Source organism: Ctenopharyngodon idella, chromosome 3, assembly GCF_019924925.1.
Source record: "Ctenopharyngodon idella isolate HZGC_01 chromosome 3, HZGC01, whole genome shotgun sequence".
Lineage (NCBI taxonomy): Eukaryota > Metazoa > Chordata > Actinopteri > Cypriniformes > Xenocyprididae > Ctenopharyngodon > Ctenopharyngodon idella.
This window is the reverse complement of record NC_067222.1, coordinates 56433052-56449118: the sequence shown is the minus strand read 5'-3', so window position 1 is coordinate 56449118 and position 16067 is coordinate 56433052. Positions and strand designations below refer to the sequence as shown.

At 38.3% G+C, this 16067-nt stretch overlaps 1 protein-coding gene across 47 annotated transcripts in view; it reads right to left on the bottom strand.

The window, feature by feature from the left end:
- Positions 1-709: 709 nt before the first annotated feature.
- The window catches only part of LOC127508712 (NACHT, LRR and PYD domains-containing protein 12-like), an 85338-nt gene continuing 69980 nt past the window's right edge, over positions 710-16067 (bottom strand). For 44 of the 47 annotated variants that reach the window (XM_051886945.1, XM_051886943.1, XM_051886970.1 and 41 more), the window contains 7 exons: positions 11008-11178; positions 7679-7852; positions 6091-6264; positions 2667-2840; positions 2323-2484; positions 1316-1507; positions 710-1106 (listed from right to left, as the gene is read on the bottom strand). In XM_051886945.1, the coding sequence (XP_051742905.1) occupies positions 1351-1507; positions 2323-2484; positions 2667-2840; positions 6091-6264; positions 7679-7852; positions 11008-11178 (1012 nt within the window). In that variant the 3' untranslated portion in view covers positions 710-1106; positions 1316-1350. The remainder of the gene's footprint in view (positions 1107-1315; positions 1508-2322; positions 2485-2666; positions 2841-6090; positions 6265-7678; positions 7853-11007; positions 11179-16067) is intronic. The other 3 variants (XM_051886927.1, XM_051886935.1, XM_051886960.1) reach the window with 1 other exon arrangement.

Sequence of the window (16067 nt, the reverse complement as noted above, 5' to 3'; positions counted from 1 at the left end):
TGTCAGCGATCTAATGTTTAGTAGCCCTAGCTTTAGAAATTGTTTTTGTTCAGTAATTTTGCGAAATTCTGGTTTGATCACGATCAGATTTTTTCTAGATCCTTTATTTTTATTGTTGAACCTCACTAAACATGTCGTTCAACCCGGAAACTGTAGCAAAACATTGTGCACCAGTTTGAGCTTGAATGTTCCCCAGGTTCGCCAGTGAGGACCTCTTACTTTGTTAGAGATTTCAACCCATTTCATCAGGCAAACCCTTATCCTTATAGATTGATATAATTCATGATATAATTTAGATGTTATAATTACATTTTTCTTTGGAAAAGTTGCTAAGATAAAGTGTTAATGCCTTAAAGGGATAGTTCAACCCAAAATAACAACACTGTCATTAATTATTCATCCTCATGTAATTTCAAACCTGCATTTTTCTTTCTGACTCTTTCACCTGTGGAACATAAAAGAAGATATTTTATAGAAGAATGTAATAAAAGAAGAATGTTGGCAACTGAATGAATGTTGGGGGGGGGGGTACCTTCAACTTAACTCACAATGCTTAGAGAACCGCAGCCCAGCATGATTTCTTCTCCAACAATCCTAAAGATCGCTCATATGATTTTATGGTTAACATCTACAACTTCACCTTTATTTAAGAAGGACAATCTCTCTGCATCTGCTCATGTAGCTTCAATAATACAACAGACAAGTGAACTTTTGAAACAAAAACCAATGTTCTGAACTTCTTTAACACACAAATGCTGTTAACTGTTAAAAAATGTACAATATACAATATATACAGCATATAGCAATATGTTAAAGACAATATAGTGTATATCTGTGCATTAACAGACAGACACATAGATAATATAAAGTAAAACAGAATAACAAAAATAAACAAATATATTCTGTGCTTAAAATGTAAGAGAGATCACATAGATGTTTGAAGTAACATGTAGACTTTATATCTTTTGACACATTTATGTGCTATACTTGACAATCACATTTATGATTAGAAACATTTTAAACATTATTATATTTGTAGGTCTGATACTGAAGAGCCTGAAGATTTCTGCTGACAGACTCATCTGAGCTTCTTCCTCCTGTTCCTCCTTTAAATAAAACAAAACCATCATTTGTCTGAATACTAAAGCAACATTAATCATTTAATATCACGTTTCTAATACACATGCTAACACACATGCTGCTTTATTTCATTGTAAAGTCTGAGTCTCTTCCATCTGTATGAAACACATTTACACATTAATTACACATTTATTTCTCCTCATAGACACAGTAGTGAGACTCTTCTGTGGATCACCTGATGATTACTGCTCCTCTCATGATGATTTCACACTATGATATAAAGCATCCGTCAGAGGTGTTTGGTGATTTTACTTGTTTAAAGACTTTTGGAGATTTAACTTGTTCAGAGACTTCTGGCGATTGAACTCTATCAGGGATGTTTGGTGATTGATCTCGTTTAGAGAACTTTGGCAATTGATAATCTACTCTATAAGGTGAAACAGAAGAGAAAACAATCAGTGTTCAGTGAAACAAAGTGCAAATAAGTTACTATATTATTAAAAAACTGTTTTTTGAGTAAAAAAAAAAGAAAAAAAATGTAAAAAAAAATCTGATTAATTACTGACTTTATATGAACTTGCAGAGATATTTGTGTTTTAAATATAATACATTTAAACAATGAATCATGTTGATATGTGTGTTTGTGTTGGTGTGACTCTATTGAGTATTGTAAAATATTGTAAAGTACTATTGAGTGACTGTAAAAAAGAAACTAATGAGTGTATGGCGTATGGAATAAACCACAGGGAGCAAATACAAATGATATTCTGAATTAAAACAAAAACCTTTAGTTAAAGCCTCTAGTTTAAACATGTTTGTAGGGCTCTTAGTAAATAACTGAAAGTAAAGTGAGTGTAAAGTAGTGTGACGTGTTGCTTGTCAAAGTAAAAACACACTAGAGACAGAGACATTTCTCATGTGAGGCTGGACGGCTGTGAGCTGAAGCTGAACGCACTGATTTTAGCAGGAGTGCAGCGTTTTCCTACAATCTGACCAAGTCTATTTTCAAACTGAAATGATTCACTACTGACACAGTTAATAAAGCAGGTGTTGTATAAAGCTGTGACAGTGTGCTTTCCTTCTTTGTCTTGAACATTTTAATAACTTCACATTTTGTTCTTTCACAAACCCTTTGTTGCAATAAAGCTTAATGATAATTTCCTTTCACAAACATGTCAAAGGTTTGTTCACATATCAGAGGTAAATGAAGATCTCTTTAATATCACATCGATGTTTTCTCACCTCAGGACACAGTTTGAGTCTCGTAGCATGTCACTGAGCTGCTGCTTTGAGTCTCCTATCATATTCTCTCTCAGATCAAGATCTTTTAAAAACTGCAGTGCTTTTGAGTTAGTCAAAGACTGAGTTAAAGAAGAAACATCTGTAATGCCACAGTGATATAGACTAGAAAGACACAAACAGAGGAAGAGATTATCTTACAATCAAATCATTAATGTGAAGAAATTTGCACAAATATAATGTGAACTCAGACTCATTGTGAGATATTGAGTATAAAGTGTTTTAGTTTAAACTGTTAAAAGTGATTTTAAGCATTTTGATTCTTGTATGTGAAGAATGTTACTGACCTCAATCTCTCCAGTTTACAGTGTGAATCCTTCAGTACGTCACATAAGTGCTTCACTCCTGAGTCTCCTAGTTCATTCAGTCTCAGTTTCAGCTCTCTCAGGTGTGACGGGTTTGATTTCAGAGCTGAAGTTAGGATGATACACTGTTTCTCTGTAATTCTGCATCCACAAACACTGAAGACAGAAAGAGAAAATGACTCAAATCCATGTTCAGTTCATGTTTGAGTTAAATGAATCATGAATAAATGTCATACAGTCACTAATAAACCAGCAAAAACATGGAAACTTCATGATAGAAATGAACAAACCAAGACAGGAGCATTTGAGGATACTAGTTACAATCCAAGTCTGGACCCGTCCTCACTCCCAAAAATAAGTGAATTTATCACTGTAGATTAATATAAAATTGTGTTTTATCTCTCCTACATGTTAGATTTGTGATTAAAGTCAGTGTTATTGTATTCTCCATCGTCGTGAGCTTCATTACAACCAGCCATTCATGACAATTTGTTACACTGTTTTTTAGTCTGTTCTCACTTCTGTTTTGTTTTACAGCAAAGATTTGTCAGATTCCAACACATGAAACAATTTTACAGCCAGAAAGTTTAAAATGCTTCAAAGTTTAATGATCTTTTTACTGATACACATAGAAACCCATTAAAGGTGTTCTGGGTGGTTACTCTGCAGTTTCTAGGGTGTTCTGGTTTGTTGCTATGATAGATAGATAGATAGATAGATAGATAGATAGATAGATACACTGAACAAAATTATTAACGCAACACTTTTGTTTTTGCCCCCATTTTTCATGAGCTGAACTCAAAGATCTAAGACTTTTTCTATGTACACAAAAGGCCTATTTCTCTCAAATATTGTTCACAAATCTGTCTAAATCTGTGTTAGTGAGCAGTTCTCCTTTGCCGAAATAATCCATCCACCTCACAGATGTGGCATATCAAGATGCTGATTAGACAGCATGATTATTGCACAGGTGTGCCTTAGGCTGGCCACAATAAAAGGCCACTCTAAAATGTGCAGTTTTACTGTATTGGGGGGGGGGGGGTCCGGGGGGTCCAAAAACCAGTCAGTATCTGGTGTGACCGCCATTTGCCTCACGCAGTGCAACACATCTCCTTCGCATAGAGTTGATCAGGTTGTTGATTGTGGCCTGTGGAATGTTGGTCCACTCCTCTTCAATGGCTGTGCGAAGTTGCTGGATATTGGCAGGAACTGGAACACGCTGTCGTATACGCCGATCCAGAGCATCCCAAACATGCTCAATAGGTGACATGTCCGGTGAGTATGCTTGAGTATGTTTGAGCAGAAATTCTTTGGTTATGCAAACCGATTGTTGCAGCAGCTGTCCGGGTGGCTGGTCTCTTGGAGGTGAAGCCAGCCTAATTGGCCAGCCTAAGGCACACCTGTGCAATAATCATGCTGTCTAATCAGCATCTTGATATGCCACACCTGTGAGGTGGATGGATTATCTCGGCAAAGGAGAAGTGCTCACTAACACAGATTTAGACAGATTTGTGAACAATATTTGAGAGAAATAGGCCTTTTGTGTACATAGAAAAAGTCTTAGATCTTTGAGTTCAGCTCATGAAAAATGGGGGCAAAAAAAAAAGTGTTGCGTTAATAATTTTGTTTAGTGTAGATTAAATGAGTTCATGAATTTGAATGAGTTTCAATGGATTAGAAATAGTTCACAGAATGTCAGTTTAATTGAATGTAATGGGCTTCAGTGTGTTTAAATTTGAATTTTGACAGTTGGAGTTTGAACAGTCGTGGCTCATCTGAACATTCCATCAATGAAAGTCAGTGGGATTTTTCAGAGTTTTAATAGTCATTTTTAGGAAAACCGCTCAGTCCGATCAGTTAGAAAAGATAAAGCACACTAAGTCAGAACAGTCTGAAGGTTTGAGCCGAATTTGGTAGTTCTAGCTTTAAAGCTCTAGCAGGAGTTAAAGTCAGAATTTTTAGTCTCAGAAAAATAAGTTTAAATAGCATTTCAGGAAGTTGACTCAAGCCATCCTAGGTGTATATGACTTTCTTCTTTCTGATGAAAATAATCAAAGAAATATTAATAAATATCCTGACATATCAGAGCTTTATAATGGCAGTTTCCATCCACATCCATCCATAATGAAAGTACTTCACACGGCTCCAGGGCAGGGTGACCAGACATCCCCATTTTCCGGGGACGGTCCCGTTTTTTCTTGTTCTGTCCCCGACTGGAGCTGTCCCCGGAAATGTCCCTGTTTTACAGCTCGTTCAAAACAACCAGCAAATGTATTGCAAAAAAGCCCGACCAACCAGCATACAGCAGCCTGTTGGTTATCGGAGCAATCGTGTAGTGATTATATTCACCAATAGAGGGGGCTGTGCATAAATTTAAATAAATTTTATGCCACTACTTCATGAAGAACGTAACCTGGACCAGAGCAGAGCGTTATTATTATCAATTATAAAAAAAAATATTGTTAATGGTTTCAATGTAGTAACATACTAACTATTCATGTTAAATTAAAGTAATACTGTTTGTATGTGTTTTATAACAGGGCCTCAACAGGGTGCGGGATTGTTTTACACAATTTTAAACGTCTCTAAATGTTCTGCAGTCACAACGTATCATTTCCACACACACATCTGAACTATATCACGTGGTGAAGGTAGAATCAGATATGAATATATAAAATAGTAATAATAAAGTAAATAATAATACACTTGGTGCTTAAAATGTGTCTAAAATGCAAAATAATAGTTAAAAATATTTAAAAATTTAAAAAAGTTGTATAGGGCCTAAGTATAAACAGCTTGTGAAAATGAAAACAAATATTTGTTAAATGTCGTTTTATTTATCTCATCTTCTTATATTTATGTTGTTTTATTTTTTTGTAAAGTGCTTTTGTAAAGTCATACTTTTGTTATAACATAACAGGCATATTGTTTTGAACTGCTTTTACAATGGTTACTATTAATAGTGCAATAGTTTTTTGGTGAATTGTATTAAAACCAGAACAAAAATCCTAATAATCAAACTAAATCATAATTATTAATGTAACAATAATAATAATAATAATAATAATAATAATAAAAAATGATATTCAAAAATGTATTGTCCCAGGAGCACATATTTATGTTGGATGGATGTGGATGGAGACACTTTCTTCAGCTCATACTCATTGATCCCGTTCACTGCCATTATAAAGCTCGGATGTGTCAGGATATTTATTAATATTTCTTTGATTATGTTCATCAGAAAGAAGAAAGTCATACACACCTAGGATGGCTTGAGGGTGAGTAAAGCTTTAACTAAAACCATTTCTGAATCTTTCTTCAGATGGAGATGCAGTGCTACAAATGATGTGACTTGTGCCCTGCTGAAAAATAAACTAAACAGTAAATACAGTATAATGATACTAACTGTAGTTTCTCCAGCTTGAATTGTGGGTTCATCAGTAGATCACTGAGGTTTTTCACTCCAGAGTCTCCTAGTTTATTCCCGCTCAGGTTCAGCTCTCTCAGGTGTGACGGGTTTGATTTCAGAGCTGAAGTCAGGATGACACACTGTTCCTCTGTAATACTGCAAACACTCAGACTGAAGACAGAAAGAGAAAATGACTCAAATCCATGTTCAGTTCATGTGTGAGTTAAATGAATCATGAATAAATGTCATACAGTCACTAATAAACCAGCAAAAACATGGAAACTTAATGATATAAACAAACAAACCAAGACAGGAGCATTTGAGGATACTAGTTACAATTCAAGTCTGGATCCGTCCTCACTCCCAAAAATAAGTGAATTTATCACTCTAGATTGATATATAGGATCAATATAGAAACAATAGAAAAATTAACCTGCCTCTGGTCCAGCACCTGTCTACAAGCTCCTGTACCAGAGTGACAAACAGGGGTGGCCAGGGACCTGTGCCCTGAGTATGATGCTCAAATCGAATCAAGGTTTTTTTTTTTTTTTTTTTTTAATGGAGGTAGTGTGAAGTTAATATATGGGGGTACAGAGAGTTTACAATGCTTCTCAGGATTCTTAAGGACTAATGTAATGCTCAGTCTGGGATGTTGGAGTGGGAAATGTGAATGTTGTTTATTGGAAGGACATTTTTTTATACAGCATATATATACATATATGACAAAATGTCTCTGCATTTCAACCGTGACATTTAATTTCGTTCATAATTCTGTCTTTATTCAAAGCTATTCATGGATTTGTTTCCATTTAAAGGGGTAGTTCACCCAAAAAATGAAAAATGTGTTAACAAATTAACAAATAGTCATAAATTGACTATTTTCATTATTAATGTAAGAAAATCTTTTACATGAATTGATTATTAAATCATTTTAGAGTGTAATTCACAATCTCTAAATACACATTTTGCTTAATAAAAGAAGATTTAGTGGTACCATTAGTCCAGTATAAATGTAACATTTCAGAATAATGTATTTGTGTAACAGTTTTGTTGTGTTTTATTATCATGGTGTTGCTGTCTGTGTGTGTTCCCTAGTTAGTGTTCTTGGTTGTTAATTAGTTCCTGCAGCTGCTCTGTTTTACCTTGATTACTCTGTCTGTGTATTTAAACTCTTAGTTCTGTCTGTTCATTGTTCTGTGTCGTTTATGTTGAAGCGGTTGTGTTTTATCTCTCCTACATGTTAGATTTGTGATTAAAGACAGTGTTACTGTATTCTCCATCGTCGTGAGCTTCATTACAACCAGCCATTCATGACAATTTGTTATACTGTTTTTTAGTCTGTTCTCACTTCTGTCTTGTTTCACAGCAAAGATTTGTCAGATTCCAGCATATGAAACTATTTTAAATCCACAAAGTTTAAAATGCTTCAAAGTTTAATGCTCTTTTTACTGATACACATACAAACCCGTTAACTAATACCATTTCTGAATCTCTTCAGATGGAGATGCAGCGCTACAAATGATGTGACTTGTGCCCTGTTGACTTAAAATAAACTAAATGGTAAATATAGTATAGTGATACTAACTCTAGTTTCTCCAGCTTGAATTGTGGATTCATCAGTAGATCACTGAGGTTTTTCACTCCAGAGTCTCCTAGTTTATTCCCGCTCAGGTCCAGCTCTCTCAGGTGTGACGGGTTTGATTTCAGAGCTGAAGTCAGGATGACACACTGTTTCTCTGTAATACTGCATCCACTCAGACTGAAGACAGAAAGAGAAAAGACAATGACTCAGATCTATGATGATCAACTAACATGTTTATCTTCATCCAGCAGACTTTTGCTGACAAATAAACAGGGATATACAGGTGCAGGTAACATGGAGAAAGACTACACATTGTTCATTTAAATATATTACCGACATTGTAACAATACAAAGGTTGAAATCGTTGATCTATTTATGTTAGTTTACACATTCATTTCCTATCATCTTTAAGGTTGTTTCTTGTCAGAATCAGAATCAGAAAGAGCTTTATTGCCAGGTATGTTTACACATACTAGGAATTTGTTTTAGTGACAGAAGCTCCACAGTGCAACAGAGTGACAACGACAAGATACAGATAATAAAAAGAATAAAAGAATAATATACCAATATACAAGATAGACAAAGTGCAAAAAACAATATATAATATAGGCAATTTGTATGTACAGTTATTATGTGTGCAAATTTGAAATATAAATAAGTATGTGTTTTAAGTAAATAATGTATAATAGTGTTGTGTGTTGTGTGTTTGTCAAGTGTTCATGAGATGGATTGCCGGAGGGAAGAAACTGTTCCTGTGTCTGGTCGTTCTGGTGCTCAGAGCTCTGTAGCGTAGACCAGACGGCAACAGTTCAAAGAGGGAGTGTGCTGGATGTGAGGGGTCCAGAGTGATTTTCTTTGCCCTTTTTCTTACTCTGGATAAGTACAGATCTTGGAGAGTGGGGAGGGTTGTACCAATGATTCGCTCAACAGACTGTACTACCCTCTGTAGTCTTCTGAGGTCAGATTTAGTAGCTGAGCTGAACCAGACAGATATAGAAGTGCAGACGATGGATTCATTGATGGCAGAGTAAAACTGTTTCAGCAGCTCCTGTGGTAGGTTGAACTTCCTCAGCTTGCGAAGGAAGTACAACCTCTGCTGGGCCTTTTTCACAAAGGACTCAATCTGGTTGTCCCACTTCAGGTCGTAAGAGATGGTGGTGCCCAGGAACCTGAATGACTCCACTGCAGTCACAGTGCTGTTCATGATGGTGAGTGGGGGGGAGAGCAGGGGCGTTTCTCCTGAAGTCCACGATCATCTCCACTGTCTTGAGCGTGTTCAGCTCCAGATTGTTAAGACTGCACCAGACAGCCAGCTGTTCAACCTCCAGTCTGTAAGCAGACTCGTCACCGTCCTGGATGAGGCCGATCAGTGTGGTGTCATCTGCAAACTTCAGGAGCTTGTCAGAGGGGTCTTTAGAGGTGCAGTCATTGGTGTACAGGGAGAAGAGCAGTGGGGAGAGAACACAGCCCTGAGGGGCGCCGGTGCTGATGGAGCGGGTGCTGGATGTGAATTTTCCCAGCCTCACTAGCTGCTGCCTGTCTGTCAGGAAGCTGGTGATCCACTGACAGACAGAGGTGGGCACGGAGAGCTGAGTTAATCTGGGCTGGAGGAGTGATGGGATGATGGTGTTAAAAGCAGAGCTGAAGTCCACAAACAGGATCCTCACATAAGTGCCTGGTCTGTCCAGATGCTGCAGAACATAATGCAGTCCCATACTGACTGCATCATTCACAGACCTGTTTGCTCGGTAAACAAACTGCAGGGGGTCCAGTTAAGGGTCCAGTGATGTCCTTCAGATAAGCCAAAAACAATGTCACCCTTGGTTTGATCACTGGGACAAATGTGTTTATGTCGGTTGTTTTCAGACACATTGTTGACTCACTAACGCTTTACAATAATCTTTCATTTGTTAACATTACCTACATTAGTTAACATGAACCAATGATGGACAATACTAGTACGACATTTAATAACCTTAATGTAAGTTTCAACATTTACTAATACATTTTTAAATACAAAAGTTTTCTGTTAACATTAGTTAATCCACTGTGAACGAACATGAACAATGAATAATTGTATAAACTAACATTAACAGATTAAGGAATGAAAGTATTTACTGAAGCAAAAGACAATCAAACAAGTTTTGGAAAAGGTTCATCTGCTTTAGTTCTGCACCGTGAGGCAGTGTCACGTCTGTTCTAGGTTTAGTTTATGTTTTCATGTCTTTTATTTTGTATAATTCTCACAGTCTTGCTCATCATGTGATCTTGTCATGTGCTCCCCATGTTCATGTGTCATGTTCTGATTGGTTCATTGTGTTCAGGTGTTTCTTGTTTGTTCATTAGTGTCTGTGTGTATATATAGCCCTCATGTTATCATTGTTTTTTGTCTGTCTTTGTTCCCTTTAAATGCTGTTGGTGAGGTTTATTTTCATGTTCCTTAGTCAAGTCAAGTCTTTGTTATTTTAATTTTTGTTCATGATTACTTGAATAAAGTAGTGATGGTGAGATGAAGCTTCATGAAGCTTTGAATCTTTTCAGCCAGATATTTTGAAAAGTGGTTCATTTCTCTAGGCTTCACACAGAGACACATGCTGGTCAATGGAAATATGGTGCAGGAAAAAACTTTTTTTTTTAATGTGACAGCGCCAAAATGTGTTATATGGTTCGTGATCAGGAGTAACATCACTAGAATAAAGCTGCACTTGTGTTCAGTCAACTTGCCTTCGGTGGATCTTATTACAGGCAGATACTGATCACAGATTTTTAAAATGCACTTGTTCAAAAGTTACAGTATATGCTGCACCAAAATTAGACATTTTACATTTTGTGAAATACAAACATTAAACTGAAAGCAGTTATGAACAGTTCTGATGTCACAAAAAAACTTGTTCCACACCAGCAATCCACCAGCATGATCACATTCAGCAGTCATGTTCAAAAAGAGCAATCAATATATACACACTTATATTTAATTTACACAGAATTAACCTGTGAAAGTTAGGAAAGACATATCTGTTTATAGTGCAGCTGTATTTTCAATCTATCACTTATTTGAAGAGTTTTCTAAGCTCTGGAAGAAAACCATTGTTCTCCCTCTACAGTAACTGAAATAATTATTGACCCATCATTAAACTGTCTTAGTAAAATATTTAAAGCTTGATGTCACGTTTTAATTGTGTGTTTTTAATTTCCTGTTTAATTGTATTTCTTTACATTGTTGTGGCTGAGAAAAAAAACTGCTGACTCAAATACACAAGGAAATATTATCAGCAACAGTAACATTACAATTAAAAGTAATGTAATATTTTTAATAAATGAACAATACTCACTTCAGTGTGTTGAGTCGACAGTGTTTATCCTGCAGTAAAGCAGCGATCTGATTCACTCCTGTGTCTACTAGTTCATGTCTACTCAGATTCAGCTCTCTCAGGAGTAACGGGTTTTTACCCACAACTCTCTTCACATACTGACAGGCTTCATCTGCAGCAGCACTCAAAAACCTGCAGAAGAGTCAATTCAGTTCTCAACTAAATGTCTGTTGCATTACAAAAATGATTGATAAGATAAAAAACGTAATTATTGTTCTAAAGACAAGCTCTAGTTAGTTATTTAGATTTAACACTTTTCTTTGAACATTTAAATACACAAACAAATATATAAATACTTGAAAACAATGTCTAATAGAGTTATTTAGAAGAAACTAGAGCAGCACTCAGTCCTAAAGCAAACTCATAAGAACAGAAACGTCCCACAGAGCAGAAGGACATGAATTATTTTGGAGTGAAATAATGAGATGGGAAGCATCTTGTTTTTGCAGGAACTTTACTGTTTGATGAGAAACAAAACAACTGTATACGCTTAGCAAGCAAAACATAGAGGGCGCGCAGCAGATCGTTCCCAGCATTCGCTGCCGATCATCTCTAGCGCTGCTGCTCATGGGAAATGTAGTTCGTTTGAACATATTGTGAAGGTAAACAACAAAACGATCATAAACATTAAAGCAATGATGATCATTTTAAATTTATATTTAGCATTGTTCAATATCGATAAACTGCAAATAATAAATTGCAACACAGAACATGCGCGTATTAATCCATCTCTCCCCAGGAAAACATCTTCAATCTTTCCTGTCTTCCATGTCTGTCGTGGCATCTTGTCCTCTGCCACGAGAACGACATCTCCCACCTTCAGTACCTCTGCCGTGGTGTTTACACAATGGTGAGCAGACCTTAGATTCATCAAGTAGTCCCTGTGCCAACGAGTCCAAAATTCATTCAACAGCCTCTGACTGTATTTCCATCTCTTTGTCAAGTTTTATCGATTCAGAGCAGCTGGCTGAGTGTTAGATGCAATGGTCTTGGGTGGTAGAGATGTAAGTCGGTTACCGACCAGAAAATGAGCAGGAGTCAATGGCTGAGGTTCATCCAATTCATTGTGAACGTAAATGAGGGGTCTTGAATTTAGCACAGCCTCTACTTCAGTTAAAATCGTGGTTAGCTCTTCAAAATTTAATGAGGCTTTACCCAAGATTGTCTTAAGGCATGACTTTGTCGACCTCACAAGACGTTCCCAGAAACCTCCCCACCAGGCTGCTTGCTTGACTTTGTACTTCCAGGTTATTTCCCTTTCAGCGAAGAAGATTCTGAGATCAGGCTCTTTGATTGACTTCCAAAGCTCCTTTAGATCCTGATCTGCTCGTTTGAAGGTCTTCACATTATCTGAGTATATGACCTTGCAAAGTCCCCTCCTTGCTATAAACCTCTTTAGTGCCAAAAGGAAGTTCTCCGTACTTTGACTTGAGACTACTTCCAAATGTATGGCCCTAGTGACAGCACAGGTGAAAAGTGCTATGTACGCCTTACTCGTACCATTACTGGTCTTCACCATGAGCGGCCCAGGAAAACCCACACCAGCTGTTTCAAATGGAGGAGATTCAATGACTCTGTCCCTCGGTAAGGGTGCAGTGGCCTGCTGGGCTGGCTTAGCCTTAAACCTCTTGCAGACGGGACACCTTCCTATCTGCTTAACGAGCTGTCTACCCTTCAGAATCCAAAATCTGTCTCTGACTTGCATGAGTGTATCAATTGTACCTGAGTGCAAAACCTTCCCATGACAGTTTTGAATTAACAGTTCACAATACCTGTGTTTAGCAGGTAGTATCCATGGGTGCTGCTCTCTAAAGGTGAGATCAGATTGCTGCAGCCTTCCTCCCACCCTAATCAGGCCTTGCTCATCAAAGAATAGTTTAAGTTCTTTGATTTTTGAGTCTTTATGTACACTCTGTCCTTCCCTGAGCAAATTCATCTCTCTTTCAAATGTCTCCTCTTGAGTCATTCTGACCCAATACAATTCAGCTGTCATTAACTTTTCAGCAGAAAGCTCTCCATGCTCCTTTACGCTTGAGTGTGTATTGGTGAGGAATCTCTTTAATTAAGCAGTTATTCTGAGAACAGTACTAAGTTTGCTGTATTTGCATAGGTCAAGCAGTGTCTCTCTTTTGTCTGTGCTGCTAAACTGCACTGCAACTTGGAATTTAGATCTGAGTTCTGCATTTACCTCTTCTTCTGGAAGCTCTACGACTGGAGAAAATCAGGTCCATTCCACCACAAGTGTTTATCAATCAAATTGTCAACAGATTGTCCTCTTGTTGGCAGATCTGCTGGATTATGTTTTCCATCGCAGTGTGACCATGACTCTGGTTTAGTGAGGCTCTGAATCTCAGTCACTCGATTTGCCACAAAGGGCTTCCATTTTTGCGCCGAACTGCGGATCCAGCTCAAGACTATCATTGAGTCTGTCCACATATGGAGCTGGCTTTCTCCGATTTTAAGAGCTTTTGACAGGTTATGGGCTAGCCTGGCACCTATCAAGGCTCCCATTAGCTCCAGTCGAGGAAGCGTCATTTTCTTTAGAGGCGCAACTCTGGACTTTGAGGCTACCAGAGTCGAAATCATTTCTGCAGTCTCACTCTTGCCTTGCAGATATCCAACTGCACAGTAAGCCTTTTCACTTGCATCGCAAAAAACATGGAGCCTGACTGTCTCACTTTGCTGATTTGTTAAGATGTGATACCATCTAGGAATGGCCACAAGGTGTAGCTGTGGCAACTTGTCACACCACTGCTTCCATTTGTGGGCTAAATCTGGGGGTAGTTTCTCATCCCACTTGAGACCTCGCTCCCACATTTCCTGGAAGAGACATTTTACACGGATGGCATAGGATGTTAGGAAATCTATTGGATCAAAGATACGGGACACTCCGCTTAGTAGTCCCTTTCCTTTTCAAAACATCCAGCACTTGCCGCAAGTTGAACATAAAGTCATCATGGTCTTGCCTCCATATTAATCCCAACACTTTCAATGCAACGTTGTGCGTCTTTGAATCTGCTGGGCTTTCAATCTGGTCTTTCATCCACCTCGCTCTCAGGTCAGAGGAGTTGGTTGTCCATTTCCGCAGCTCCATTCCTGTTTGAGATGGGTTCTAATTGTCGCTGCCAACAGAAAAGGGCTAGACGCAACTCCGAATACAACTCTGTTCATTCTCATGATGCGAAGCTCCCTTTCAGAATTCTGCGACAAGGGATCATAGGTCCATAAGAACCTCACAACATCTCTATCCCTCTCTTTCAGTCCGATCTGCAGAAAAGCCTTTGCAATATCAGCTGTGAAGGCAACCTTGTAAAGGCGGAACTTAATAAGTACATGGAGTAAGTCTGGGTTTAAGCTAGGCCCGATAAGCAAACAGTCATTGAGGGAGGGCGAACCCTCTTCGTGTGAAGACGCATCAAACACTATTCTCAATTTGGTTGTTGCCTTATCGTCTTGGATTACTGGATGGTGTGGCATATAATACTTCGCTGTGCTGGTCTGCTCTGCTATTTGTGTGTCCTCTACTTCCTCACATATCTCTTGCTGCAGATATTCTTGAATCACATCACTGTATCTCTCATAGAGCACATTGTCAGTTCTAAATCTTTTCTTGAGAGCTTTAAACCTCTTTCTTGCAACGTTGCCATCGTCTTTAAGCTCTGATGTGTCTCTGCCACATTTCCATGGCAACTCAACTTGGTAGCGTCCGTTTTTAAAGCATACCGTCTGTTCAAATGTCTCTAGCACTTCAGCTTCTTCTACACTTGGTGATTTGTCATAGACGATGCAGAGAGATTCAATTTCCCGAAACGCGTGTAACTGCCTTGAGATCTGATCGTCTTCTGCCACGCTAATGTGCATACATGTGGTTTCCATCTCGCTTGAGTTTGAAACAATACCTTGAATGGTCCAGCCAAAGACGCTGTCCAGAGCCACAAGGGAATCTGTTAACCTCTCAATCTTCCCAGATACAACCTTCCAGTAGAAATCTGCTCAAATGAGCACTAGAAGTTCTGGATCAGCACCCTCAAGCAGAAAATCTGCGAGCTGCAGTCCGTTCTCCTTCATCAGTCTTTGAATTTGATCATCAGGTACCTTCATGATGGCTGAAGACACTTGTGGGGTCTCAGTAGCATCAATCTCAATTTTCTGCTGTGTGTTCCACACATTTTCCAATATCATTTTTACAGTGTTACGCTTGGTCATGACAAAATTGGGAGAACTGAAGGTGTGGAGGTTCAATGTCTCTTGTCTCAGTACTGGTAGCTGCAGAGTGGACATGTAATGGTTTAGCCCTTAGCTTTAGAGTATTTTGCTATGTGTCTTGTGCCAAGACACACAAAACATCTGCCAAATTTTTTAAATTTCTATTTTGCATGCAGCTACTGAATAATCGGGACAGTGCTCTGACAGTTTGTTGGAACTGTAGGGCAAGCTGTGTGCAATGCAGCAGCTGATGGAGCGTTCAGTCTTTTGGGTCGTGATTCACTACCTGGCACTGCTTTGTTAAATGGTTTCTGAACAGCTTCCCTTTGTACGCAATTGGGTCTTGTGAGCTGCTGTGCTCTTTCTCTGCTCTGAACTTCAAGCTGCAAAAATGCCATAAACTCATACACTCCATACATCATTTGTGCCAGCCTTTCATGTATAACTGAGTGCAGTGTCATTTGGAATCAGCTGCATTAGTATTGGGCAGAAAAGGCTGCCATAAGTATCACAGTGAATGCCGGAAGACTCTAAACTGCGAATCTGTATCTCACATTCATCATACAGCTGTCTTAATGCTGTGATGTCAAATGATGTCTTCACAGGAGTAAGGTTTAGCAGTTTGGACATATGTGCATTCACTACAAGGTCCTTCCTTCCAAATCTGTCACTAAGCAATGTAACTGCAGCATCATAATTATTATCACTCAATGTAAGGTCTGCCACCGCCTTAGCTGCAGCTCCAGGTAAGTAGGATTTCAAGTAGGTGAACTTTTCTCTCTTGCACAGTGCATCATGTAAGTGAATGGCAGTCT